Source organism: Thunnus maccoyii, chromosome 18 (assembly GCF_910596095.1).
Source record: "Thunnus maccoyii chromosome 18, fThuMac1.1, whole genome shotgun sequence".
NCBI lineage: Eukaryota > Metazoa > Chordata > Actinopteri > Scombriformes > Scombridae > Thunnus > Thunnus maccoyii.
The window spans coordinates 29,534,832-29,561,650 of NC_056550.1; the positions used below are offsets into that span (position 1 = coordinate 29,534,832).

The window sequence follows — 26,819 nt, forward strand, 5'->3', positions numbered from 1 at the left end:
GGACGGACAGACAGGAAATAGATGTGTGTGCAGAATAGAGCATGGAAAAACAGGATGACAAAATTATTGAGAGATTGATAACATATATGAAGAATATGATCAGGATGGGATGGCATCGAGAAGCTTCCATGGCCTCAGACTTGGAGGTGCTGACTCTCATCCTGATGTCTTTGTCTTTGTCTGGAGGTCACAGTCTGATGAAGCCAACAGAACCACATCATCTACTAAATACTAAAATCAAAGATGCGATCCTGAGGTCTCCAAACCGGACACCCCATCCCCCCCCCCCCCCCCCCCCCCCACCCCCCACCCCCCAGCTGCGCCTTGAGATCCTGTCCGTGAAAACCACAAACAGAATCGGTGAGAAGGAAAATTCCTGCCGGAGTCCGACAGCCTCTGAGAACGTATTTGAATTCCTGCCAAAACTTTAAGACTTTAAAATTGTAAAATTCTGCTTTTATGGATAATATTTTTTCTTGGGTGGAGTTGAACTGCGGTCAAAGTAAAGTTTGTACAAACATGATTTTCACTGAAATATCACAATTACAATTATATAGTTGTTGGATAATGTGATATATTTTTTATTGTGTTTCATTATGGAACCATTATTGACACATTTCAGTGATGTGGAGCACTGATAAATTAATATTAAACACCTCTCAGTCCAGTGCAACACAACTAAAACTGCAGCCTCCAAAATGACCACAGAGCTGAATCAACTCCAGTCTTTCATCTCTGACACACTGTCAACAGCACTTTGTTGTACAGGCATTCCTATTTTACTGGTTTTACTGGTATTTCATTGAACATGTCACTGCTGTGGGATTCTTCAGAATAATGATACTCCAACCTGCATGTTCATGTGTGAATGGAGCAGTCCTCTGTACTTGTGGAAATGTCTATTACCTACTGTGCAGCCCCCTGGTTTGTTTGCTCTGTGATTGGTCAGATTTCAGCTGGGAACAGGTGATGTGGATTTCAGGGGAGGGAACTAGCAGCAGGCTATAATATAATGATGAGATGGAAATAAAAGTAGTCAGAACAAGACATCAACATTTACCAGACATCACAGATCAGCTGCATTTACAAGACACAGATGGCCAGCAAACATCTTCTTCAGTCTGGTAAGTGTGTTACTTTTACTGCTTGAGGTAGTATTTGGATTTTATATATGGAATAATATTGATGTTGTACTGCTGTACAGACTGTAAAGCTGCCTCCAGGATTCATGGCTGAACATCTAGAAAGTCATCTACAATTATGATATTTCATATATTATTTTTTTCTTAATGTCTGTACAGACCTAATTAACACTTCTTCACCTTACAACCTAACACTTTGCTTCATCTTACAATGAAAATTTGCCATAAATATATTATATTTACTCTCCAAGAGCATTTGCATAATCCCCTGATATTTTGTTGGTCTTGGAGACATAAAAACTAACATTAAGTTCTGGCTAAAACTGCTTCTTTTAAAAGACAAAACTAGAAATCTAACATAACATACAGATTAAAAGATTAAAGGACTCAGCAATAAAACTCATGTTTAGTTGAAAATATTTTAGACAGATGTGAGACAAGTGGATACAAATTAAAACACAGAGGACAAGCTAGATAATTAATGTAATTTTATTTAATTATTGATTAATCTACTCTAAAAATTCTTTAAGTTGACTTTGTGTGGATAGAAATTGGAGAATAGAGTCAAGTCACTAACACAAGCAGAAGTAACACTGCTGGTTTGAATGTTTACAATCATGTGGATCTATAATTAATGTTTGACATGAAGTGAAATTAAATGTGTGAGAGACTTCAATTCACCACCTGTCAGTTTCTCCTTTCTCCAAGATATGTTTGTATGCTCAGGTCAGAATTTCCAAACACATGCGCACATTCTTTAGTTTTTATAAATTCCAACTTTTTTGTAGGAAGTGACGTACGTATCTTTCAAGCCCTGTTTTGTTCTTTTATAAATGAGGCCCCTGGACTGTGATATTTAAATTACAACAGACTTATAATTAAAAATGTGAGACCAGACTAAATGCTGTGGAAAAAAAGACACTTAAAAGATACGTCAACCTTTGCACATATCCGGCTTTTCAGTCTACTGGTAGTACAGATCATCAGATGTAATAGAATGTATGATGTAGAAGTGAAGTTTGACGTCTGTTTTTAACATCATTAATGTTGGTGTAAATTTTTCCAGCAGACGAATCAGAGCTGAGGATTGTGCTCATTGGGATGGTCGGAGCTGGGAAGACTTCGCTCATGAACACCATTCTGAGGGACTCAGAGGAAAATCAGAAAGATGATGATGGATGGATGAAAAAAGGAAGGATCGGTAGGCAGGATGTGGTTGTTGTTGACACTCCGGGTCTGGCTGACGCAGAAAGAAAGGATGAGGACGTGATGAAAGAGATCCAAAAATGTGTCACACTTGCTGCTCCTGGTCCTCATGTGTTCCTGTTTGTGCTGAAATTGGAGCCATTCACAAAGCAAGCACAGGACACAGTGGCCATTTTTCAGAAGACCTTCAGCGAAAAGGTACAAGCTTACACCGCAGCTGTGTTCACCCATGGAGACAAGCTGAAGAAAAACAAGAAAGACATAGTCGAGTTCATTGAAGAAAATGATGATCTCAAAAAGTTCACTGCCAAATGTCAGTGGGTTTATGTCACTGAGAAAAAGGACCAGGATCAGTCTCAAGTCACTGAGCTACTGAGGAAGATCAATGAAATGGTTAAGAAAAATAATCCATCCCACTACGAGCTCCGTGCTGGCCTTAGAAAGAAAATTGCATTGGCTATTAATGGTACCGCGGTAGCTGGAGCAGGTGTTGGAGGAGCAGCAGTACACTTTCTTGGTAGCTCATTTGCAGTAGGGATTCCAGTGGGAGCTGTTGTTGGAGGTGTAATGGGAGCTGCTGGGATACTGATAGCAGAACATATCAAGGCTAGAATAAAACCTCAAGCAGCGATCTCTGATGCTTAAGAGGGCTGCTTTCAAAAGATCCCTCCGGCACGCAAAGCAAGGGTCACGTTATTGTCGGAAGCAGCTGAAGGTAGGGTTGGGTTCCAGTAGCCCTTCTCGATTTTGGATCCGGTTCCTGGTCTCAGATTCAATAAGCTTAGATGCTAACAAATTTATAAACTCATTTTTGTCTCCTCGCTCTTTTTAATAGCCAAGAGGAATGTAGAAAACATTTCGGTAGTAGCTTCAATTTAGTCGGCCCTTATAGTCACTTTCAATGGTTTGACAAACATCACTGGCGTCTCTTAGGAGGTACATCTCTGTACTATTAATTATCAACAGAAAATACATTTTCACAGAAACATAATGCCACCCTAATTATGTTATTAGCCATGCTAGCAGCATGGCCCCATGAATAGTAAGGTCTGTCAGTCCATCACTTTGGTCCAGACTGAAATATCTCGACAACTGTTGGATGGATTGTCATGAAATTTGGTTCAGACATTCATGTTTCTCAGGAAATTAAATCTACTTACTTTGGTGAATTCCTGACTTTTCTTCTAGCGCCACCAGCAGGCCAAAATATGCCCAAATTTGTCCAACAATTTGGTTTATGACCAAAAACTGATGATGTTCCCATCAGCCTCAGCTGTACTTTGTGTTTGTGAACATAGTAAACATTACACTCGCTCAACAAGCATGTTAGCATGCTGACGTTAGCTCAATGCACAGCAGCACTAACATATTTTTTCTCCACTTGTAGCAACTAAATTCAATCAACATTTTTCATGGCTATGTTTAGGAACTCACAACAAGGTTCCAGAAAGATTGTGGTGTTTTTCATCTTAACTTTATTTAACCAAAACCATCTTTCATTAATAAAACCACTAGTGGTGATTGTCAGATAAAATTAAAGTAATAGCTCAAAGTTTACTAGCTTCTTTACTCATGTGACCCTTGTCTTGCATATTGTAGTGGTCCCTCATGAGCCTCCCATCCACCCGGGTCAAACATTGTGTAACCGCAAAGAGATGCAAAACGACCACAAAAACACAAAGACAAAAAAACAACCAAAAGAGTGCAAAGAAATGCAAAATGACTACAACGAGATGGAAAACAACTATAAAGATGCAAACAACCACAAAGAGAAACGACTACACAGAGACACAGAGTGATGAAAGCACACAGTGATTTTTCACTCCTTACTTGTGCGCTCCTTTGTGCTCTCGGCTGTCCACCTCCTTCTGAATGAAGCCTATATGTTCCTGACACTTCCAGACATCATCTTCCTCCACTTGTCTGCAAAAGAAATCAGAAACCAGAGCTCCACTGAACCTGAGCTACAGGTTGAGGTCCGGTTACACCACGTTTTAACAAACAAGTTAAGATTAGTAACACCTTTACTTTTCCTGCTAAGATAAGTCAGACTGTCTGCTCTAAATACTAAAGTGAATGATGTCTGAGTTCAGTTTCAGGGTCCTGCGAAATCAAATGTTGTCTCACTGTCAGATTGTCATGGTTCATGGGGAAGTTTAAATACTTTTCCTGCTATGATAAGTCAGACTGTCTTCTGGGAAAAACACCTCTTATCAGAATATTTTTCGGTGAACTGATTGGTCAGTAGCACATAATTAGACCTCCTCTTCTGGTCTGGCCCAATAATTACTGTTCAAACATCAGATCCAATTTTCTGTTGCTACTTCATTTCTGAGTTACCAAGATGCTGCAGTACATTAAGCATTTAATTGTTCATAGAGAGCTAATCCCCCCAATAAACATATCGGCCACACAGCTGTAAATTAGTAGGTGACTGAGAGCTTACTGAAAACAGCTGAGGCCAATCAGATGAAACAAGCATGCCTTTAAATAACAGGGTGCTCCACTTATTAACTATTAACCAAATGGACTGATAAAAGTACAACCTGTTATGTAATTCCTCTGCCAGAGGCTTCATATTGCAGTCTGATACTGGACATTATGGTTTAATATTTGACATTGCTTTGGGCTTTGATATTGCAAACCTTTTATGATACCGTTTATGCAACAAACCAAAAGACATCTGACACTAAATCAAACAATGGCTTGATGTGAGATACTGGGGTGGACTTTGACGCAGACATTGTTTTATACTGTATATTATAAAGGTAGTACTTCGGACCGTGTCGTACCTGCCTGGTGGTGTGTTGATCTCCAGGAACTATAACAAAGTTAATTTCAACAGTAGTTCTCATCCTCTCTGTGTACCAGCTCAGACTCTGCTGTATCCATAAAGAGTTGATGTTCTGCCCAGTTCAGGACCTGTGGTTACCAGTGTGGGTGGGAGTCTTGCCTGTTTCAGTCTCTTCAGGAAGCATATTTGCTGCTGGGCCCTTTTAGTCAGATTGGTGGTGTTTTGGGTTCAGATGAGATTGTCCACTGCTCAGCCTTTCTGCCACAGACATGCAGGGGATGGTGGTTCACCTCTTTCCTCTTGAAGTCTATTACCATTAATATTACTATCAATATTTATTAGAGCTGTGGAGATAACTTATAGGATCATCATTTATTTCACCTGTTTAACAATTTAAAAATGACACTCACTTTTTGGAGTTATGTTTGGAGTTAAGCTTGTTTATATCCAACGTAGTGTATTAATAGTGCCCTCTTGTGGTGACTGAGGTAAAGTGCATATTTAGTGTTCAACAGTGTAAAACCATTACATGATGACTGTGTGCAGCTGCCGTACATGTTCCCTGCAGCTTTCAGCGGCATGAAATGTGCATAGAGTATATCCTGCATTCCTGCTTTGAATTAGTAGCTCTTTTATATTTCAAAATAACAGACGCTCTTAATGTACTTTAAATATATCATTTCAAAATCCTACCACATTTTTAAATGAGGTTTTCTAGATCAGATAGAAGCTTCTGAGTCTGAGACTCTCTCCTTGCTCTGCTTTGTTTTGTTTTGTTTTTGCTGCTGTCTGTTGTTCTTTATTTCAGAGCCTTCATTGTCTCTTTCTGCTCCTAAATTTACTTTTTTTTTTGGACAAACTGGGTTCTCTGTCAGTGTCTGAGCTCTGAATATTTCTGTCATCACTGTGTCTGCTGCAGGACTCAAGTTTTCACATTAAACACACAGAAACACAGTTAGCAGCGGGTCCAGTTAGCGTCAGCAGCTAGCAGCCTGAATCTGTCTCATATTCTTACATATTAACATTTTGGATTTCATTGCTGTCATTTCTAAGTAGTCAGAGTAAGTCACTAATAATAACAGGAATTATTGCTAACAGCTGTGTAATTGAACTCAGCACACAAGCTGACTAGCAGCTGGTGTTTGTATCAGAAGGTTTCAGAAGGTTTCAGCAACACTCCATGATCTTTTCAGCTCACTTAACTTCAGTTACAGTACAATGAGGTCACATGGTAAAGATGTGGAATCTGATTAGTCCTCCTGTCTTCATTCACAGCATTGAAACAGTATTTTCTGTCCAGTACTGTACAGTAGTGTTCCAGAACATTACTACTGAGGTTTCTGCAAAACTCAGGTTACATTCAGTGACATATACATAGATGACACAAGAATCAGACATTATTTCTTCTAATCATATCTAAAGGTGCATTTTAGTGCACATTTAAATCTGTAATAGATGCAATTGAATTTTGGAAAAACACATGTTAAACAGGAAGTACTTTGTTACTTGTGAACTCTTTGTCCAATTTGCACCATTACTTGCATGCAGGGGACAGGCTGCATCCACTGGAGGCCACCTTACACATTCATGGTGGCACAGCAAATCTGGAAAACAGGGATTTGTAACAGGGTACGTAAGTGATGGATAAATTATCAACAGGCTGAACATATGTTACAGACACAGAGAGTCCGCAGAGTCTCCGTGAAGAATCCTGAAGAAGAAAAGAAATTCACTGGTGTATATTGAGGCACCTTTAGTTGTTTACAGATTCCTACCAGACCCAGACAAAGCTTTACAGAGCTCTCCCTTCCACATGATATCCATGACTTTGTCCCACTTTTACCCTCATGATCCTGCAATCTAATATATATATATATATATATATATATATATATAACCATACATGGTACACAATGTACAGATTTTTCTATCAGTAAGTTTTACATTATAGAGTATCCCTAAATATAGTATATCTCTAAATTAATTGACTACTAGTATTCTTACTATTCTTTCATTTTTTGGAAGTTTTCACTATCATAAATGTTGTGTCCGAACTAAAAACTGAATTTTCGACAGCACATGTTGTACAACGGAAAGTAAGTGATCTTACATGTCTACACAGGATGAGCACAGCATTAATCATGCCTTTGTCAGTAGATGCTGTTGTTGTAATTACCAGTGCGACACTAATGTTGATAGAGTCCAAAAAAAAATGTTCCTTTTCATTTTTCTACATTTTGCAATGTGAAGAAATTACCCGTTATGCTTCGTCCTGGTCCTCCATTTCACAATAAAAGCACAGGCTGCTTAGATCATCTGTTAAGACAAACAGTGTTCAGCAAATATGTTCAGATTAACCTTTATGTAGTGTTTGGGTCAAAACGACCCATTTCAAATGTTTTCTACAAGAAAGATGATACAAGGATACAATTTTTCAACCTGAAACTTCAGGTCTTGTCTTATTTTGGATGAAGAACACGTAAAAGAAAAAAAAATCATTGTGTACGTACGCTACAATCCCCACACATGTATGTCCTTCATACAATGTTTGGGTCAATGTGAGCTGCATACAAACAGAGACACACACCTGCGACACTGGGAAGCTGTCTGCTCCACGCTTTATGCTTTCTTTACCCTCTGCAAAGTGTTAACCTGCACAATGTTATTCCAAAAAATATCTAAGCTTTCTCACACTGTAGCCCTCACATCTGCACATCTGGGCGAGAGACCAAACAGATAAATAACTCTACATCATGTTAATGTTGAGTTCCATATTGGATTTTTCATGTTGATAGAGCCAATAAAGAAAACGAAATGACTGAAACAATCTACGTTCGGCTCTTGTTTTTCTATTGTTGTTCATCTTTGATTATAATGAAATGCAGCGTAGCATTAGTAGAATGGCGTGAGGATTGCATGATATTTTCCTCTGTTTGATTAGACACAAGTCAAACATCAAATTTAAAGAAATACATACAGTATACATATAGCATTACCGTTAATAATAAAACCCACATCAGGATGTATAAAAGAAGGTAAGATCTTCACTTTTAAGATGTGCCATCTATGAGGGAGAGTGCTGCATGTCCACTTTACACATTACAGCTTGTTTTCCTTATGAATGCTCTAAAGCGTGTAAATAGTACATTAGTGAAAACTGTTGCACGTAATCATTTAACTACTCACAGGACAATTTTTGAGTCAAATTGACCCTGCAGACTCCAGGAACACCTTAATCTTTCTTTTAGTGGTTCTTTCCTCATGTGGGTACATAACCTTTGATTATTCACACGTGTAAACACAACATACATCAGGCAGGAAACCCGTGGTATTAGTGATATTAGTGAAATTCTAGAATGTAGAGCGCACATCACAATTCCCACAATAACTTTGTGTGCCAGTGGATCAATCTAAAAGTAGTTACAAAAAAGTGTAAAACAAAAAACAATGCATAAACTAACGTTGATAAGTGGACTAATACTTTAATGACAGAGAGTAGAGTTATAGGACTCTGCTGATGGATGTTCCTACAGGTTGATAGTATATATTCATGTTAATTTAAATCCTAATAAGAACAAAATTACTGAGTTCATTGATAATGTATAGAGTTTATATTCAATGATCAGTAGACCAAACAACACGCGGGGCGTTGAGTTTCCTGCTGTGTGTGTTTTGAACTTATTGACCGTATCTATATTGATTGATCAGCTCCAGGTCTGTGAGCCCTGCAGGCAGACGGGTCGGTTCACTCGCTACAGTGTTCGGAGAAATGAAGCCAATGAATGAAATAAATCAGTTTCGTGTCGTTTATTCGTGTGTGTAACGGCCTGAACCTCCAGATGTGACCGATCTGATGGCATCTGCATTCGTTATGTTTCTCCGCTCATTTATTCACGTTTTCCTTTTTCACACATATTTAAATGTGACTCTTGCGTTAAATAAAACTTCAATTAAATTAAAGAGACAAGAAACAGAAACATTAAAAAAAGCCAAACTCTACTTAAATCTATCTTTTATAAACAAAAATGTGATTATTTTTTCATTACATGGAACAGCAGAGAAGTGAAGCATAAACATGGACAGAAGATAATAACGATGATGTGAATCATGTCAGACAGACTTCAGTCACATCAAGTAGATCAAATCATAACAGCTGATTGTTTAAAAGCACATAAACAGAGTCTGAACTCAGATGTGAAACACTTTCTCTAAATAATACACACATTACTTCTTTAATTATCTTTAAATAATACACAGAAAGTGAAATACATTGTCTTTAAATAAGGCACGCATTCAGTCCAAGTTACATTTGCTGTATACAGACTATAAACATGTATTCCAGATATACAGACATGAGATACTGGTGTAAAAGTGCAGAAGACCCTCGTGCAAGAACAGATTCATTCTAATAACACATGAAAACTAAAATATGAAGCATTTCTCATCATCAAAACGTCCTGCGTAATAAAACGACATCATTCATCTAAACTGTTTGATTTGTTTCACGTTGCAATCAAACACAAATCTGAGTGTTTGTGAAATATGTGAAAGCAGCAGCGTGGTTCTAACAACGTGTTCACTTAGAGCTGATTAAGAAAATCACTATTAAAGGATCATTCTGGTTAATATTCTATAATTGTCTTCATGTTTGGATCCAAACCATCAATGAACTGATCTACTAACCAGTACTGTGTGTGTGTGTCAAAGCTGATATATCTGATTAAAGACACATCACTGGGTCACATGATCCTTCATCATCAAGAGTTTGGTCACGTTAGTTTGTTCAGAAACGGCTCCGAAGACTATAAAATATAGAAAATCACCAGAATTATCCTCAAGGAAGTGTAAGTTGCTGAGTGTTTTTCAGATTCTGGTTTTTAGGTTCGACCTCTGGGAACGACGTCAGCAGCATCGACGCATGATGACGCCTCAGCTGATGCATCCCCGGCAGGTCACTGGATGATTGTTCTGTAGTCAAAAAGCAGCATTTTTCTCTTTATCTATAATAACTACTTGCAAAATAATGTAAAATAAATTTCCTGGCTTCTGCTGTCTGTACGATGTATTAGATGTGTGATATAATACTCCACGATGCAGTCTGTGTTTGTTACACTCGAGCGTTTAAAGATGATTTATAAGATAAATCTGCAGAACCACAGAATGTAAAGAATAAGAAACTGTTTCTGCATGAGGCTCATTAAGGCTCGTTGGTTTCTTTCTAAAGTGCTGAAACGTTATTATAATGTTTCAAATGTCTCAATTCAAAATAAACAAAACCAGAACACAACAAATCTCTTATCTGGAAACAAGCTAAACATTGCGACGGGGATACTGCTATTTCTCAGTTCAACTAAGAACTATTTGGTTTCAGCAGAGTCGTTCAAGTCAGTTGAAGATTTTTGAATAAAATGAGAGATTTTCATGTTTCTGCTGGTTTGATAATAAAGTGACGTTTGTGTACAGAGGCGACTTCTCGTCTTCCTCTTCAATGGTCTCCGTCATGTCTTTAGTTAGACAGCACTTCCCTCTATCGCTCACTGGAAGGAAAAGGTCAAAGGTTAGTCACAGATAGAGACCACATCAGATAAGCCCGACATATGGAAACAATACTCAAGAATAAAGTCAGAAAAAATACTTGTTAAAGCTCATTTTTTACTACTAGGAGGCAAAAAGACTTTTGATTTGTTTTCAGTAGTTTTTATTTCCAGTTTTCTGTCGTATTCTGTGGATTTTGAGATGTATTGTTGGTCTTATCATAGGAGTGTTTTTTGTCAATTCCTGAGGATGTAATTGTCTGGTTTTTGGTGTTATTAGGCCTTAAAGCTGCAGGTTTTGAGTTGTGACAGTGAGCTCACCATGTAGCTGTGTTCGGGGGCAAAGGTCACACCTTTCCCTGCCCTCTCCTGAGATCCACTGCTGCTGCCGCTGTTCCTCATGATACCTACGACGCAACAATAGAGACATTCCACCTTATTATAAGAAACTTTATTATTATTATTCTCTGTTTCCGGCAGCAGGGTGGTGCGCAGGCTGCAGTGCGTCCTCTCTACCTGCAGGGGGCAGGACGTCCGGTCTCTGCAGGCTGTTTCTGCGAGCGGGAGGGTAGTGTCCGGTCATGGAGAGGCGGCGTGGGCGGTGGTTCAACATGATGGCCGGAGAGACGATGACAGGGGGCGGGACTTTACCCATCTTCAGGTAAAGCGCCTCGATCTCTTGCTTCTGATTGACCTGCAGGTTGAGCACCTCTGCCAGGTGTCTGGGAAAAGGTGAGAGGGGTTGAAAAAGGACATTTAAGGACTTCCTGTTAGAAAATAGTGCTCATCTCAGCATTCAGAGGTTAAACTGAAGGAACTGATGACGTCAGACTGATTTATCTGATTCTTCTGAAATAAAATAGAAAACGAGGCATTTAGTTGTAAAATGTTTGTTACTTATATTGATCTTTGATTTTATTTTGCATTTATTTTGCAAATTAACAAAAGGTAAGAACACATAATCTATTCGGTTTTCCTCTCTTTTTGTAGAGATACTGTTTTATTGGTTGGATTAGAGCGTTATGTAGAAACCTCACGGCAACGGTCATTACCCATAATGCATCAGAGTTCTTTTCTTCAAGCAGAGGGATGAGACAGGGTTGTCCTTTATCTCCAATGTTTAAATATCAATGAAACTGAAGTTTTTAACTGTAAATCATGCAGCTACGTTCCAGCGGAGCCCCAGAATATAAATATACACATGTGCAGGATACGAGTCTTGTAAAATAATTTGCATAGAAACTCAGAAAAATCAGATTGGAATTGATGAGCTTTGCTGTTTTCTGTTTCAAACGTCGCCATATTATCTTATTATCTACCCTCCTCATTTTCAAATGATTGAACAAAGACATAAATGTATTTGGTGTAATACAATGTGGAAATATTACATCTGATCAGTGCAGTTAAGAAGTTTAGTATCATGTTTGGGATGATGTCATCAAAATTTACAAAGTCAAACGTTTAGGATCATTACTCTATGTTCTGTTCACCGATATCAAGACATTTGTTTTTGTCCGATCAACAGACTCGGTGTCGTCTCATCAACCTCCCGCTTACCTTTCCCGAAGCTGCTGTAGCTCCGCCCAAATCTCCTCCTTCTCACTCTCTGATTCGTCGGAGCTCATGTAGGACGCGGAGCGGGTCCACGATTGGCTGAAGCCGCTGCCGCTCAGCCCGGGGCTGCCGGCCGACCCCTCCCACAGGCTGACCCTCTTCTTCTTCTCCTCCTCCTCCTCCTCGTTTTGGTCCTCATCCCCTTTTCTTCTCCTCTCCTCCTGTTCTCCGTGGTTGTCATGGTAACCCAGACGACGACGATGCCCAGGTGGGGAGACCCTCCCCGTGCTGACGCTCATCTCTGATTCGCTCTGCTCCTCCGTGCTGCTCTCTGAGCTCTCTGATTGGCTCGGCCTGGACGGAGGCGGGGAGTGTGCGGTGGGCGTGGCCTGGTTGAGTGGGCGTGGCTCCTGATGATGGACAGCAGGAGTGTCTTTGGAAGGCATCACCTGGAAACGACCAACGGTGAAGACTGAAGGTTTCGTCACTGAAAGAGAGACAGAAGAAAAACGTCAGAGTGATCAGTGATCAGTGATCAATGATCAGTGATCAGTGATCAGTGATCAGTGATCAGTTAATCAATTAGTCAAGTGACAGAAAATTAATCATTTACTGGTTGCAGCTGTTGAAGCTTTTATATGTCAAACATGATCTATAAATACTGAATATCTTTGTATTTTGGAGTGTTGAATGGCCTCTAAGAAATGATAATAGTGATATGAAATGATCATTTTTTCACTATTTACTGACATTTTAGAGACAAAACGATAAATAATAAGACAGAATTCAGTTCATTTCTATTAAAATCAACTTCAACTTTGTTTTTCGATTTTAATATTCGTCTCTACAGTGAGCGTCTGTTTGGAGAAAGTGTGGACGGAGAAAACTCAAAGAAAGAAACAACAAAACATTTTATTTTTAATTACCCTCCAGAATTTTTGATCTGATGCTCATATTAGCAGGATCATTTCTGCGTGTCTTCCAAAACGGAAACCAAATGTTATTTTGATAAATTGACCAACAACTGGGAATCCAAACGGTCAGAAAAATATTAAAACTTAATAAAGTGGACAGTCTGAAGAGATGTGATGCATTATGGGGCAGTGTGTTAGTGAGTATATGGGGTTGTTAAGTGATTGTGTTCAGCACAACCTTCAAAACAATCACTGTTAATCATGTCTTTGATAATCACGTCAGCCAGTTCATTCGCTCTGTGGTGACCGAGGTTGAGATGATTATGCATGCTTTTATTTCTTCCTGTTTAGATTATTGTTACGCTGTTTTTACCTGTTTAAATCAAACTTCTCTGAACCTCCAAACTGTCCAAAGTAGAGCTGCTTGGCTTTTAACTAGAAATAACAAGAGATCACGACTCAGACTGTCTGAATGGAGGCTTATTTCCTCGCCTGTGTACTTGTTTATATACTTGTCAGCTCCGCCCTGTTTGTTGTCATTGCTATTTTAATAGTGTGTTTTTCTTTGATTTAAAACACTTTGTGAACGATTGACGCTGCTGTTTTTCTTGGGAGGACAGTCGTGAAACACTAATTAAAAATTAAATAAAACTTTAAAAGAACATCTGATAACATCTGCACAATATTTCAGTGGATCCCCAGAGACGGGCAGCTACGTCTTACCTTCCTGTGTGGACGACGGTCCCGGTGACGGGCAGACGGGGGACGACACCTGCACACGAACAAGAGCATAAAACCAATGAAACAAAAAGGCAGAGCAAACACAAACATGAGAGCAAAGTGATCTGTATTTCATAAATGAGAGGTTAATGAGAACAGTAGTACTGTGTTGTGAGGAGTCGAGGCCAGCGGGGAGGAGGGGGAGGAGTCAGAGAACTCTCCTCTGGGACTGGGAGTGCTGGTCAGACTGGGAGCAGAGACAGTCTCTGAACCTGTGAATGAGTCAGATAAATGATCAGTCAGTGTGTTCTGTGTGCTGTGACGTCACTCTGTGATGTCACTCTGTGATGTCACTCTGTGACGTCAGCAGCGACTCACCTTGAGGGGGAGAAGCTGAGCTGACCTTCAGCTGAACTGGACTCTGATGCTGTAACGAATCAATGAACAATTTAAAAAAATGAATGAATGAAGGAATATTTCCTGGTTCTACCCCCCGACTACAAAAACCGGGCTCCCGTCGGCACACAGCTGGGTTCTTTCCTACCTGAGGAGAGTCTGGACTCCGGCTGAGTGACGCCCCCTGCTGGCTGTCGGGGGCGGAGCCTGTCTGAGGCGTGGGGGGGCTGTGGGTCAGCTGGGGGAGGGAGGGAGCAGAGAGGGAGGTGTGGCTTGGAGGGTGGAGCTTAGGGCCCAGGGATGGGGACATGGGGGGAGAGAGGGGAGTCTGGGGGGAGGGGAACGGGGAAGACGGGGGCTGTGGTTGGGGGTGAAAGCCCTGGTTGGGGGCCCCGGCGGCGGGCATGAAGGACTGAGCCACACTCATGGCCAGAGAGAGCACACTGGCCAGAAAAAGGGGAGACTGGTCAGAGGGGGGCCACTGAGGGAGGGCAGGAGGAGCTGAGGAAGACGAGGAGGGGGCGGAGCTCTGGGTGGGGAAGGAGGAGGGGGGCGGGGACTGGAGTTGATACTGAGGAGGAGGAGGGGGGAGGTGTGGGGGAGGAGGGGCGGAGTCTGGTTGGGGGTGATGGTGGGGGGAGAGGGGGGGCTGATGGGAGGAAGCTGGAGAGAGAAGAAAGATTAGATCTTATTATCTCCAGATGTTAGTAATTAAAACATTTTCTATAAATTTAATTAAAAACATTACGAGTTTAATTAATCTTGAAATAAAAATTTTAAAAAGATCTTGGTTACTGATGATTCTTATTGTTATTCTTATTTCACACATGCTTATTCAGTATTTGAGTCAGTATTTGTTTCATCTGTGTTTCCAGTACAGGTGGGTCCAGGACTTGGTTAGTCCAGCTTAGCACAAAGACTGTAAGCAGAGGGACACAGTTAACTTAGCTCCATCAAATAAGAAAGAAATCCATCTTCCAAACACTTTAAAACTGAGTACATTAAACAATCCTTTGAGCCTGTTATATCTATTCATGCAGAGATTCATAAAGTGTCATTCCTCCTTTAAAACAAGATGCTGACAATAAAAACTGTCTAAAAACTCGGAAACTGTTATCAGTTTTGTGCTGTGACAGTTTTATCTAAATGTATTGCTAGTAAAATTTAAACTGTTATTCTCTACATTATTTACAGTATATAGATCAAATTATATTGATCGAGGGTAGATTTATTGGTTACAAATATATTGGAAATTTCTCACGTTAATATTTTGCAGCTGATTTTGAGATTTTAGTGCTTTTAATTTAATAAAGGGTGGGTTTGATGGTTCTCTGTAAGTGGTTTTGTTTACACACTTCCACAGAGTAACATACAGGACTGTACAGGAACAGTATGAGGTGTATAACGAAGCTTGATTTAGAAGATCTTCGACTGTATATAAATCTGCAGTTGACTCCAAGACATTTAATTTAAGACACTTTTTCGATTTCTACTTCATATAAGATGAGTTTCCAGTTTGATTCAGTTACACAATTTACAAAGATTAATAAATTCCGTTTTACTTAGTTGCACCGTTTGTTCATTAGAATCAAACAGACTCCAGTTCATTCTCCACTGTATCCAAAAGTTGTTTCTTACACAATGAAATAAATATCTATCATCTGCAAATAACCTCACATATATTGTTTATGTAGAAAAACAACAGTGGTCTCAACACTGAGCCCTGAGGAACCCCACAAGTAACCTCCAGTAGTTGTGATTTGAAGTTATTGATACCTTTTCTCCAGGTAACAGTTTAAATTAAAGAGTGCTACCCCTCTAATTGCCTAGCTTCGTTATTTCTACAATAATAAGTCATGGTCAACAGATCTATGAATACCCCCACTGCATATTGTTTTATTTTCTGTTGCAGTTGATATTTCCTCAGTACATTATGTTTTGTGATTATGGGTCCTATCTTACACAGTGACGCAAGTGTCTTTGTTAGTTTAAGACTGACACAGTTGTAATTTTCCCATCCAGCGTCCATGTTAAACCTGGTCTGAGGTTTTATAGAGAGCAGTTGTCTCTCTCTCTAAAAATGCCTCCTAGTCTTCATTTACATCTTGCACATACACCTTATTCCAGTCTTGTTTCATTAGGTCCTCCTTGAAAGAGTTGAGCACCTTGTGTTTTGTATCTAATTAGGTTGCATGTTTAAACGTCCTTGTTGGTCCTAAGACAGCTCTGAATTATTGCACACGGTCACTTGTGTCATTTATGAGTAGTCCACTTACTACTTTCACATTGTCACTGTGTATTGTTATTCTAGTTGGCAGTGTGATTGAGGGATATACGCTCATACTGTACATTGAATTGATGAGCACTGTGCAAACGTTTTGGGCCCTTTAGATGTTTAGATTCTTCTTCATAATACAAGTCCATCAGGGAGGCGTCTGATCGTCCCAAATGTATTCTGCAGCAGGACAACGAGCCCAAACATCCAGCCAGAGTCATAAAGATCTATCTTCAGCAACAAGAAGAACAAGGAGTCCTGCAACAGATGGACTCTGATCTCAACATCATGGATGTCAGTCTGGGATTAACATGAAGAGACAGAAGCAGCTGAGACGCTGAAATCCTCAGAACTGTGGCAACTTCTCCAAGTTGCAGGAACAACCGACCTGCCGAGTGCCTGAAACACTGTGTGCAGGCGAACCGAGGAGAACTGCTGCTGTTTTAAAGACAAAGCTGCTCACACCAGATATTGATTTAATTAGGTTTCTGCTGTTTTCTAAACTTTGGATCAAGTTAACTGAGTATCAAAAACTGTTCATTGCATTATTTTTGAAAGCATCCTTACTTTACTTTTAGTGCCTAAAATGTTTGCGAAGCACTGTTTATAAGGTTTAATGGAAAGAACAGAGGCCCCAGGATACTTCCCTGAGGGACTCCACAAGTTTCAAAAGGCAGAGAAGAAGGGGATTAACCTATAAATTAAAAAAGGGGGACAGTCTTTAAATAAAAACCACGCTCACGTACCTGATGAGGTGTGGAGGGACTGTGACCTCAGTGGCCTGACGGCAGGCGTGGCCTCAGGGTTGATGTGGGAGTCTACACCCTTCAGTGTGGAAGGCTCAACATCTTCAGTGTCTGATAGGAAGAAACATCAATTGATCAGTTTGTGAGTTTAAAGATTAACCATTGACCACTTTTTTTTTTTTTGTGTCTTTCCTCACCAGGTAGAGAAGAAGAGGACAGAGTTCTGGAGAGGCTCTGGGCTGCCATATTCGTCTGAAGAAAGAATAAAATAAAAAGGTCACGTCAGTCTATATCACTACAAGTTTGATAATCAATTGTTTCAGTCATTTATCAATCTAAAAACTCATTTTTGGGGTGGTTTCTCAATAACAAGGAGTTTCTGTTTCTCTTTTCTATTCTGAAGACGCCACCTTGGACTAAGAAACCGCAAAAAAAAAAATTATTTTCACAGATTTCTGATGTTTTATCGATTAAGTGATATGACTTCACACACCGGCGACTCAGGCGGCATGGAGGCATTCAGCTGAGACGAACTGTCAGTGTCTGCTGCTGGCTGCGGATGCATCGTGGATTCCACCCTCTTGATGATGTCGTGCATTCGTAGGATGAATTCTGCCCACTCGGACGGCAGGATGAAGTCTCGGTGGATCTGGACACACACAGAACAAACAGATCCAGAGAGGATAAAATAGAAAACAAAGATAGTTAGAATATGGACAACATGTCGTAAATATCTCCAGGTTAACAGTTATTTACACAGAGCTGAGAAGTCAATAAATGACCTGCATCCACTGACTCAACAGAAAAATGATTAAATATTTTAATTAAATTCAATTTAATTAAACTAAATTAAATTTGATGAAATCAATATCAAAATAAAATAAAATGTAATTAAATTTCAAAACTAAATTAAATTGCAACTGAATTGCTGCAGCTCATCGATGTATTTTTCTAACTTCTCTCAGACAGAAGAGCTACTTTTAGCACTAAAATGTTTTGTGAAATACAAACGTAGCAGTCTTAAAGAGTCTTAACGAGTCTTAAAGAGTCTTAACGAGTCTTAAAGAGTCTTAAAGAGTCTTAACGAGTCTTAACGAGTCTTAAAGAGTCTTAAAGAGTCTTAACGAGTCTTAAAGAGTCTTAAAGAGTCTTAACGAGTCTTAAAGAGTCTTAACGAGTCTTAACGAGTCTTAAAGAGTCTTAAAGAGTCTTAAAGAGTCTTAACGAGTCTTAACGAGTCTTAAAGAATCTTAACACAGAACAAACACTGAATTAAAATTAATTTAATAAAAACAGATCCAGAGAGGATAAAATAGAAAATAAAGATAGTTAGAATATGGACAACATGTCGTAAATATCTCCAGGTTAACAGTTATTTACACAGAGCTGAGAAGTCAATTAATGACCTGCATCCACTGACTCAACAGAAAAACAATTTAATTTAACCAGACAGACCAGAGACAGATGAGAATGTACAAGCTAAAGAAATAAAGATCATCTTTGAACTTGTGTATATTACCACAAAGATTGCTTTTGTTTCTGTTTTTCTTCAAGATGATAATAAAAAAAATAATGTCATTAATACATTATGTAATATAAAAATAATTACATAAAAGAAAGAGTAAATAATGGAAACAAAACAGACAATCCTGACATAGTTGGTGCTGTACAGATTGTAAATCTCTTTGAGGTACATTTGTGATTTTGGATGATATATAAATGAAACTGGTTTGACTTTACTTCAAATACTTTAATATGAATATTCCTCACTGAACGTAAATGCAGCTTGGAGACTTTACATTAGTTAATTTGTCCATATTTCAAATTATTGTTTAGTTTTTATTCATTGATAAAAATGTGAAACATAGTTTTTGTTGTCAAAATTCACTTTGTATTTAGTTTTAGTCTCATTTTTGTTGTGAACAAGCAACGTTTAACAATTATTTTTCTTCATGTTTTTTGGCTGATCAATGAAATTAAAGTCGCCGTATAGCATGCTCTGATTGGCTGTTGGTCCTCACCAGCACAGAGGCGATGTCCTCAGGATTGTCTCCATCCAGATCGAACTTAAACGTCACCATCTTACTGCTGTGAGTCTGCAGCTGACACTCCACCACCCGGTTATCCGTATCCACCTGCACACACACAGTATGATTTTGATATACAATATACTTTAACAGTGTCTTTTTGATTTTTGGAGCCAAAAATGTTTGATTTTGCAGCAGCTTTTATCAAAAATTGTGGTAATAATTGCAATGTTTTGTGTGCTCTTTTTGTGGTAATATTGTGGGAATTGGGAAAAACTGCAAGCAAAGGAAAATAATGCGTTTTTTACAAAATTACTACCAATGAAAAGTCATATTTAATCACTTCCTTGGATAAAAAGCATACTACATATCACAGAAACAACTATATTTCAGTATTAATTTTTAAATGTATTTCCGGAGCATGAGAACCATGGGCTCAAAGTTCTATAAAAAAGAAAATACTGGACTTGAGTCCCGTTTATAAACCTTTATGAAATAAACTTTCAGCTCAACATCAGCACCAAATAAAATCAGTCAATAATGCCATTAAAATAAATCCATTAAGATAAAAATGTAGTGTCATTTTCAAAGTGCCCAACACCAACCTGTATCCCTCTGACTGAATGCAAACCTCATTTAGAAACATTTGGGAAATGTTTTGCTCGTCAGAAAGCCCCTGAATCCTGGCTGAATGTGTTGAATATCAATAAAAAAAATATAACGCAAATTCAAGTAAAACCTGGTCCAGGTCTGAATGCTGGACCCCTACAGTGAGGGGGTCTGGTCCAGGTCTGGATGCTGGACCCCTACAGTGAGGGGGTCTGGTCCAGGTCTGAATGCTGGACCCCTACAGTGAGGGGGTCTGGTCCAGGTCTGGATGCTGGACCCCTACAGTGAGGGGGTCTGGTCCAGGTCTGAATGCTGGACCCCTACAGTGAGGGGGTCTGGTCCAGGTCTGAATGCTGGACCCCTACAGTGAGGGGGTCTGGGGGCTCTGTTATGCTGGCATGGTTTGGGGAAGGGTCACTGCTAATCAATACAAAGTAGTTGTGAGTGATCAGCTTTATCCTGATGGGAGTGGTCTCTTCCAGGATGAATCATATGTTACGACCTTCACAGTCACCAGATCTCAACCCAGCTGATGTGTTAGACAGCGCTCTTCATCATCATCATCATCACAACACCACATGAGGAAGATCTTTATGTTCCTCAGCCTTGGCATTGATTCTAGTCTCTGGAACTCTTCTGGAGGGATGAACATCATTCTTCAAAAAGATATTCCCTCATTTGGTGTTTTGATGACGGTGGTGGTTAGCGCTGTCTAACACGTCAGTCCAAAAACCCCTCACTGTAGGGGTCTAGCATTCAGACTTGAACCAGATTTCCTTTAATTTGTCACCCGTTTATATATATGGTACTCAGTGGTACTCAGTCAGTCAGATGGGTTTTACCCCAATGATTCTCAGGCGAGCCCTCGCTTTCCTCCTGAACTGCTTCGAAGCCGACCGTCTGGTCACTTCCTGGTTGCTTTTATCTGATTGGCCATCATTTCCGTCACTCAAACCTGAGGTCACATCAGATGCGTAGCTACAAAAACCAGGAGACAAAAGGAAACATTTAAATGTGAGACACAGTCCAAAACTGTTTACTATGGTTTGTACTGACCATATGACCACCTGGTGTTCACAGGCCCTGGTGTCTATGAGGACCTGGTGTTTATGAGGCCCTGGTGTCTATGAGGACCTGGTGTTTATGAGGCCCTGGTGTTTATGAGGACCTGGTGTTTATGAGGCCCTGGTGTCTATGAGGACCCGGTGTCTATGAGGACCTGGTGTTCATAAGGACCTGGTGTTTATGAGGCCCTGGTGTCTATGAGGCCCTGGTGTCTATGAGGACCTGGTGTTTATGAGGACCTGGTGTTTATGAGGCCCTGGTGTCTATGAGGACCCGGTGTCTATGAGGACCTGGTGTTCATAAGGACCCGGTGTTTATGAGGACCCAGTGTTCATAATGACCTGAGGGCTGTACTACAAAGTGAGATTAGTGGGTTAGCGAGGTGTGTTGAGCCTGCAGGATTTTCAATGTCATGAAAGTGGCTCTCTTTAACCTGCTAGATCACCATGGTAACTCTCTTTAACCTGCTAGATCACCATGGTAACTCTCTTTAACCTGCTACATCACCATGGTAACTCTCTTTAACCTGCTAGATCACCATGGTAACTCTCTTTAGCCTGTTACATCACCATGGTAACTCTCTTTAACCTGCTACATCACCATGGTAACTCTCTTTAACCTGCTACATCACCATGGTAACTCTCTTTAACCTGCTACATCACCATGGTAACTCTCTTTTAACCTGCTAGATCACCATGGTAACTCTCTTTAACCTGCTACATCACCATGGTAACTCTCTTTAACCTGCTACATCACCATGGTAACTCTCTTTAACCTGTTATATCACCATGGTAACTCTCTTTTAACCTGCTACATCACCATGGTAACTCTTTAAACCTGCTAGAACACCATTGTAACTCTCTTTAACCTCTTATATCACCATGGTAACTCTCTTTTAACCTGCTAGATCACCATGGTAACTGATGCTGCAAACGTAACCTGGTCCGGAGCAGGTTATGTTCTGAGTTTCAAGTTAAGTCGGCAATAAAAAGCGCCGTCCTTTCACTGACCACCTGATTTGCTGCCGAGTCCGTTTAACACTGCTGCTACTGCAGCTATTAGAACACCGATTAGAATATTGATTAGTCTTTTATCATATTTACCATTGATTTGATGTCATATTGTAAATTTGTAATGGTGTAATAGATTAGGGTTACTGTGGGATTTTGTTACAATAGATCAAACTGTATTTCAAATACAAAAAAAACTAATAAACTAAAAACTTATTTAAAAGATTCTATGATCAAAACAAATAAAATAAAATTGATTAGTGTGTTGGTATTTATCACAGATAATATCAATATCACAGATTATAACGACCTGTTCCTCCTGACTGAAGCAGGCGATACGTGATTGGTCCATTTAGTGTGAAAAAGAGTCAAATGATGCCAAACGCCCCCTTTCATGGGGACGCGCACAGACCCTGAAGCAGAGAGCTCAACAAAGAAAGTTCATAACTACTGTCGTGATACAAATGATCTCTGATTGTGAGTTCAGGGTTTGTCGAGCCAGTTCACACTAAGAAGGCCTGAGTATGTTGAACGTGCTTCGTAGTACAACCCTCAGGTGTTCATGAGGACCATGATGAGTTTCAGACAAACTGAGGATATTTCATCCAGTCCTCTAAAAGGCAGCATTAGGTTGCTGAACGTCCTCATGAGTACAGCAGTAAACACGTGTTTGTTACCTCTCGACAGGTGAGCAGAAGCCGCTGACTGATCCAGACGGTGGTCTCTCGACGTTGTTGGACACAGCGATGCTCTGGAGAAGACGTGAGGACACGAACAGGAGAATTCAGACTGATGATGACACGTTTGTTTTCTCATGATTCCAGAGGGAAACGTTGTGATGTCATGACAAAGGTTCACAAAACATCAACACAGCGGAAACTGTCCAGAGTTTATAACGTGCATATAGTTTATATACATCTGTTGCTATGAATGACATCATGTTTCTGAGTTGATTTACTCACTATGACTACTGATTGGTTGACGGGTGATTGGTCTTTGTCAGTGAAAGTGAAATATAATCATTTCAATTGATTATAATACAATGGAGCGTGAAAGAAACTGCATCGGATTAATTAGGTTTTGTGAGATTATATTTTAAAAAATAAAAAAATTAAGTAATAAATAAAATTAAATAAAGTTAGAATCAAAATTAAAACATACATTAAATTGAAAAAATAATTAAACTAAATTAAGTGAGAAACATGATTAAATATTTTAATTAAATTCAATTTAATTAAACTAAATTAAATTTGATGAAATCAATGTCAAAATAAAATAAAATGTAATTAAATTTCAAAACTAAATTAAATTGCAACTGAATTGCTGCAGCTCATCGATGTATTTTTCTAACTTCTCTCAGACAGAAGAGCTACTTTTAGCACTAAAATGTGAAATACAAACGTAGCAGTCTTAAAGAGTCTTAAAGAGTCTTAACAAGTCTTAAAGAGTCTTAAAGAGTCTTAACGAGTCTTAAAGAGTCTTAACAAGTCTTAACAAGTCTTAAAGAGTCTTAAAGAGTCTTAACAAGTCTTAAAGAATCTTAAAGAGTCTTAAAGAGTCTTAAAGAGTCTTAACAAGTTTTAAAGAGTCTTAAAGAATCTTAAAGAGTCTTAAAGAGTCTTAAAGAGTCTTAAAGAGTCTTAAAGAGTCTTAACGAGTCTTAAAGAGTCTTAAAGAGTCTTAACGAGTCTTAAATAGTCTTAAAGAGTCTTAACGAGTCTTAAAGAGTCTTAACGAGTCTTAAAGAGTCTTAAAGAGTCTTAAAGAGTCTTAAAGAGTCTTAACGAGTCTTAAAGAGTCTTAAAGAGTCTTTAGGACTGACAAGTTATATTTCAAAGTTTAAGGTGCATCCGAATCTCAACTCAGCAAACACATTTAATATTAAATCATAATTGTCAAGAGCTGTAGCCCCGCCCCCTGCTCACCTTGGGGAAACGCAGCACAGGAAGTGGCGGAGGCTTCGATGTCCGGGTCACAGGGGGAGGAGCCTGGAGGTGGGTAGTTTCCTGGGCCGCAGGTGCAGGGGTGGGGTTAGTGACAGGAGGGGGCGTGGCCTCAACCTTCCCCTGGACACCAGAGGAGGAGTCCAAATCACAGTCCGCTGCCATGGCAACAAGACGAGAGAGAGAGAAATTAAAATAAAATGAAATTATATATATTGCGAATAAATTATATAACTAAACAAAAATGTGAATTTGTAAATCATAAATATAATAATATAATATGAAAATAAAGTATCAAAATAATTTCCTGACATGTAGCGAAGGAGAAGGATGTGTGTTTGGTCTTCTCGTCCTCCTCTTCTCTGTCTCTTTCTGTCCTGCTGGAGACGCCGCCGATCCCAGAATCCACCGGGCCGCTGCTCGACAACAGCGCCGATGATGTCGCTGTTACCGGGGGCGGGGCCTGCATCCAGGTGGGGGCGGGCGCTAACACAGCAGCTGAGTCCTGCTGTGAATTTAAAATGGAGAAGTTATTTTTGAAAATTATTGAAATGTCATCTTCAAAAACATTCAGACTTTTAACTGCAGTTTGTGTTTCGTTAAAGCTTCAGTTATTTCTGTATTCAGATCCTTTACTGACGTAAAATTACCAGTACAGCAACGTAAAAATACTCCTGCCACAGTAAAAGTACATAAGTATTATGAGCTTGATGTAGTTAAAGTATTGCAGTAAAAGTACATAAGTATTATGAGCTTGATGTAGTTAAAGTATTGCAGTAAAAGTACATAAGTATTATGAGCTTGATGTAGTTAAAGTATTGCAGTAAAAGTACATAAGTATTCTGAGCTTGATGTAGTTAAAGTATTGCAGTAAAAGTACATAAGTATTATGAGCTTGATGTAGTTAAAGTATTGCAGTAAAAGTACATAAGTATTATGAGCTTGATGTAGTTAAAGTATTGCAGTAAAAGTAGTGGTTTGGTCCCTCTGACTGATATATTATTATATATGACATCATTAGATTATTAATAGTGAAGCATCAGTGTTAGAGCAGCATGTTACTGTTGTAGCTGCTGGAGGTGGAGCTAGTTTACACTACTTTATATACAGTTAGCTAGTTTAGTCCAGTGGTTCCCAACCTAGGGGTCGGGCCCCTCCAAAGGGTCAGCAGATAAATCTGAGGGGTGGTGAGATGATTAATGGGAGAGGAAAGAAGAAAAAACAAAGTTCTGATAAACGACTTTTAGCAAAAGAAAGAAAGCAAACAAAAACACTACGGGTCGCCTTGTAAAAAAATCTCTTATCAAAACAGAAATATTATAATAACTTATAAAAATGAATCAACCCGACTTGTATTAACAAAAAATAGGTTTTGATTTAAAATGTATGAATAGAAGTTTATTGTTGTAGCTCAGCACATAACAGAGCAACTCACAAACATGGAGATAATTGTGTCGACATGTTGAAATAAATACAAATTAAATGTCCTGATTTGACACAATATCAACTTAAACCCCTGTTCAGTATTTCAAGGGTGTGGCTTATTTTTTTCCTTATCAGATAACAAACTTAAATTACTGGCCAGTGTACTGTGCCAGGAGAAATTAGTTTTATTGATTAAAAATCAATTAAACTTAAATTTTATTTGTAGATTTTCAGCCAGCAGTCGATGCTGCGTGTCGCCCTCTTGCCCTGTTTCCCTGGAAACAAGTCGTAACATTTCAAGAAAAACTGTATTACCACCTTGCCGGCTGCAGTCATGCTGGCGGCAGGTGCAGGTCTCTGATTGGATGCCTCCGGTGGTGGGGGGGCGGGGTCAGACTCCTCCTTGACGACAGCTTCCTGCTGGCGGCTCAGAGCTTCCTCCACCAGGCGGCTCTGCTTCTCCCGCTGACGCTTTATGGCCGTCACACGGTCTCTGAGCACCTTGGCAACCAGCTTGTAGTCCGCCTCACACACGAACCCCAGCACCACCTGAGACACAGACAGAGAGACAGACAGCTGAGTCCACCGCCACCGGTCAGCCCGGCGGGCCAGGTGATGTCATCAACATGGCGGTGCAGGTACCATCTCCTGGGCGACCTCCTCGGGGACGTCTTTGTACAGCTCAAACAGGAACTCGATGGCGTTGTTGTCTTTGTATTTCCCATGAAGCTTCTTGTTACCGTCCATCCGCAGCCACAGCTTCAGCGCCGCCTTCGAGCCGTCGTCGTCTTCGGCGAGCTCCACATGGACGCCCAGCTGCTCCTGGAAGAACCGGTGATCCAGCAGGTCCTGAACCGTGAACCTGCAGGAACAGAGAGACCGACACTGAAGCCAAACATCATCATCAGGAGGTCAGAAACATGGCGGCGTGATCGGAGACGTCACCTCTCGCTGCTGTTGGTCCGGATGCAGCCGTCAATGATCTCCTTCAGCTCTGGGACCGTCACTTTGGAGAAACTGTCGGGTTTAATTCCCTGAGAGACAAACAGAAGGTCAAACATGTGGACAAAGACAGGAGAAGACAGTCCTCAGCTGGGCGGGGACTTACGTTGGTGACCTTGCGGTAGATCTGAGCGGCGTTCCGACACTCAGAGTACGGATACTCAGACGTCGCCATCTCCAGGATGCACATACCGAAGGCGTAAACGTCCACGGCCTCGTCGTACTTCTCCTCATACATCTCTGGAGCCATGAACTCCGGGGTTCCTGAACGCACCACACATGAGTGACGTTACAACAGCGTCTGAACTTTAAATGTATTTTTTCACATGAGCTGATTCCATAAACGTGACCCTGCTGGCTCTCCATACTCGCTCTCTCTGTGTTCTTACCAATGACGCTCTTGGCGAATGAGGCCTTCTTGAGCGTGGCGAGGCCCAGGTCTCCGATCTTGACAGAG

General features: G+C 40.0%; 1 protein-coding gene across 1 annotated transcript in view; it reads right to left on the bottom strand.

Annotated features, from left to right (window-relative positions):
- Positions 1-9,148: 9,148 nt before the first annotated feature.
- The window catches only part of LOC121884733 (serine/threonine-protein kinase WNK4-like), a 28,411-nt gene continuing 10,740 nt past the window's right edge, over positions 9,149-26,819 (bottom strand). The window contains exons 5-25 of the mRNA XM_042393706.1: positions 26,752-26,819; positions 26,469-26,626; positions 26,306-26,394; positions 26,003-26,222; positions 25,679-25,909; positions 24,248-24,443; positions 23,918-24,093; positions 22,670-22,743; positions 20,760-20,895; positions 19,303-19,416; positions 17,775-17,930; positions 17,479-17,533; positions 17,282-17,392; positions 14,409-14,923; positions 14,243-14,291; positions 14,030-14,136; positions 13,868-13,916; positions 12,234-12,717; positions 11,193-11,398; positions 10,998-11,083; positions 9,149-10,679 (exon numbers count right to left, since the gene is read on the bottom strand). The exon at positions 26,752-26,819 is cut by the window's right edge and continues 153 nt beyond it. Coding sequence (XP_042249640.1) covers positions 10,677-10,679; positions 10,998-11,083; positions 11,193-11,398; positions 12,234-12,717; positions 13,868-13,916; positions 14,030-14,136; positions 14,243-14,291; positions 14,409-14,923; positions 17,282-17,392; positions 17,479-17,533; positions 17,775-17,930; positions 19,303-19,416; positions 20,760-20,895; positions 22,670-22,743; positions 23,918-24,093; positions 24,248-24,443; positions 25,679-25,909; positions 26,003-26,222; positions 26,306-26,394; positions 26,469-26,626; positions 26,752-26,819 — 3,283 coding nt within the window. The 3' untranslated portion in view covers positions 9,149-10,676. The remainder of the gene's footprint in view (positions 10,680-10,997; positions 11,084-11,192; positions 11,399-12,233; positions 12,718-13,867; positions 13,917-14,029; positions 14,137-14,242; positions 14,292-14,408; positions 14,924-17,281; positions 17,393-17,478; positions 17,534-17,774; positions 17,931-19,302; positions 19,417-20,759; positions 20,896-22,669; positions 22,744-23,917; positions 24,094-24,247; positions 24,444-25,678; positions 25,910-26,002; positions 26,223-26,305; positions 26,395-26,468; positions 26,627-26,751) is intronic.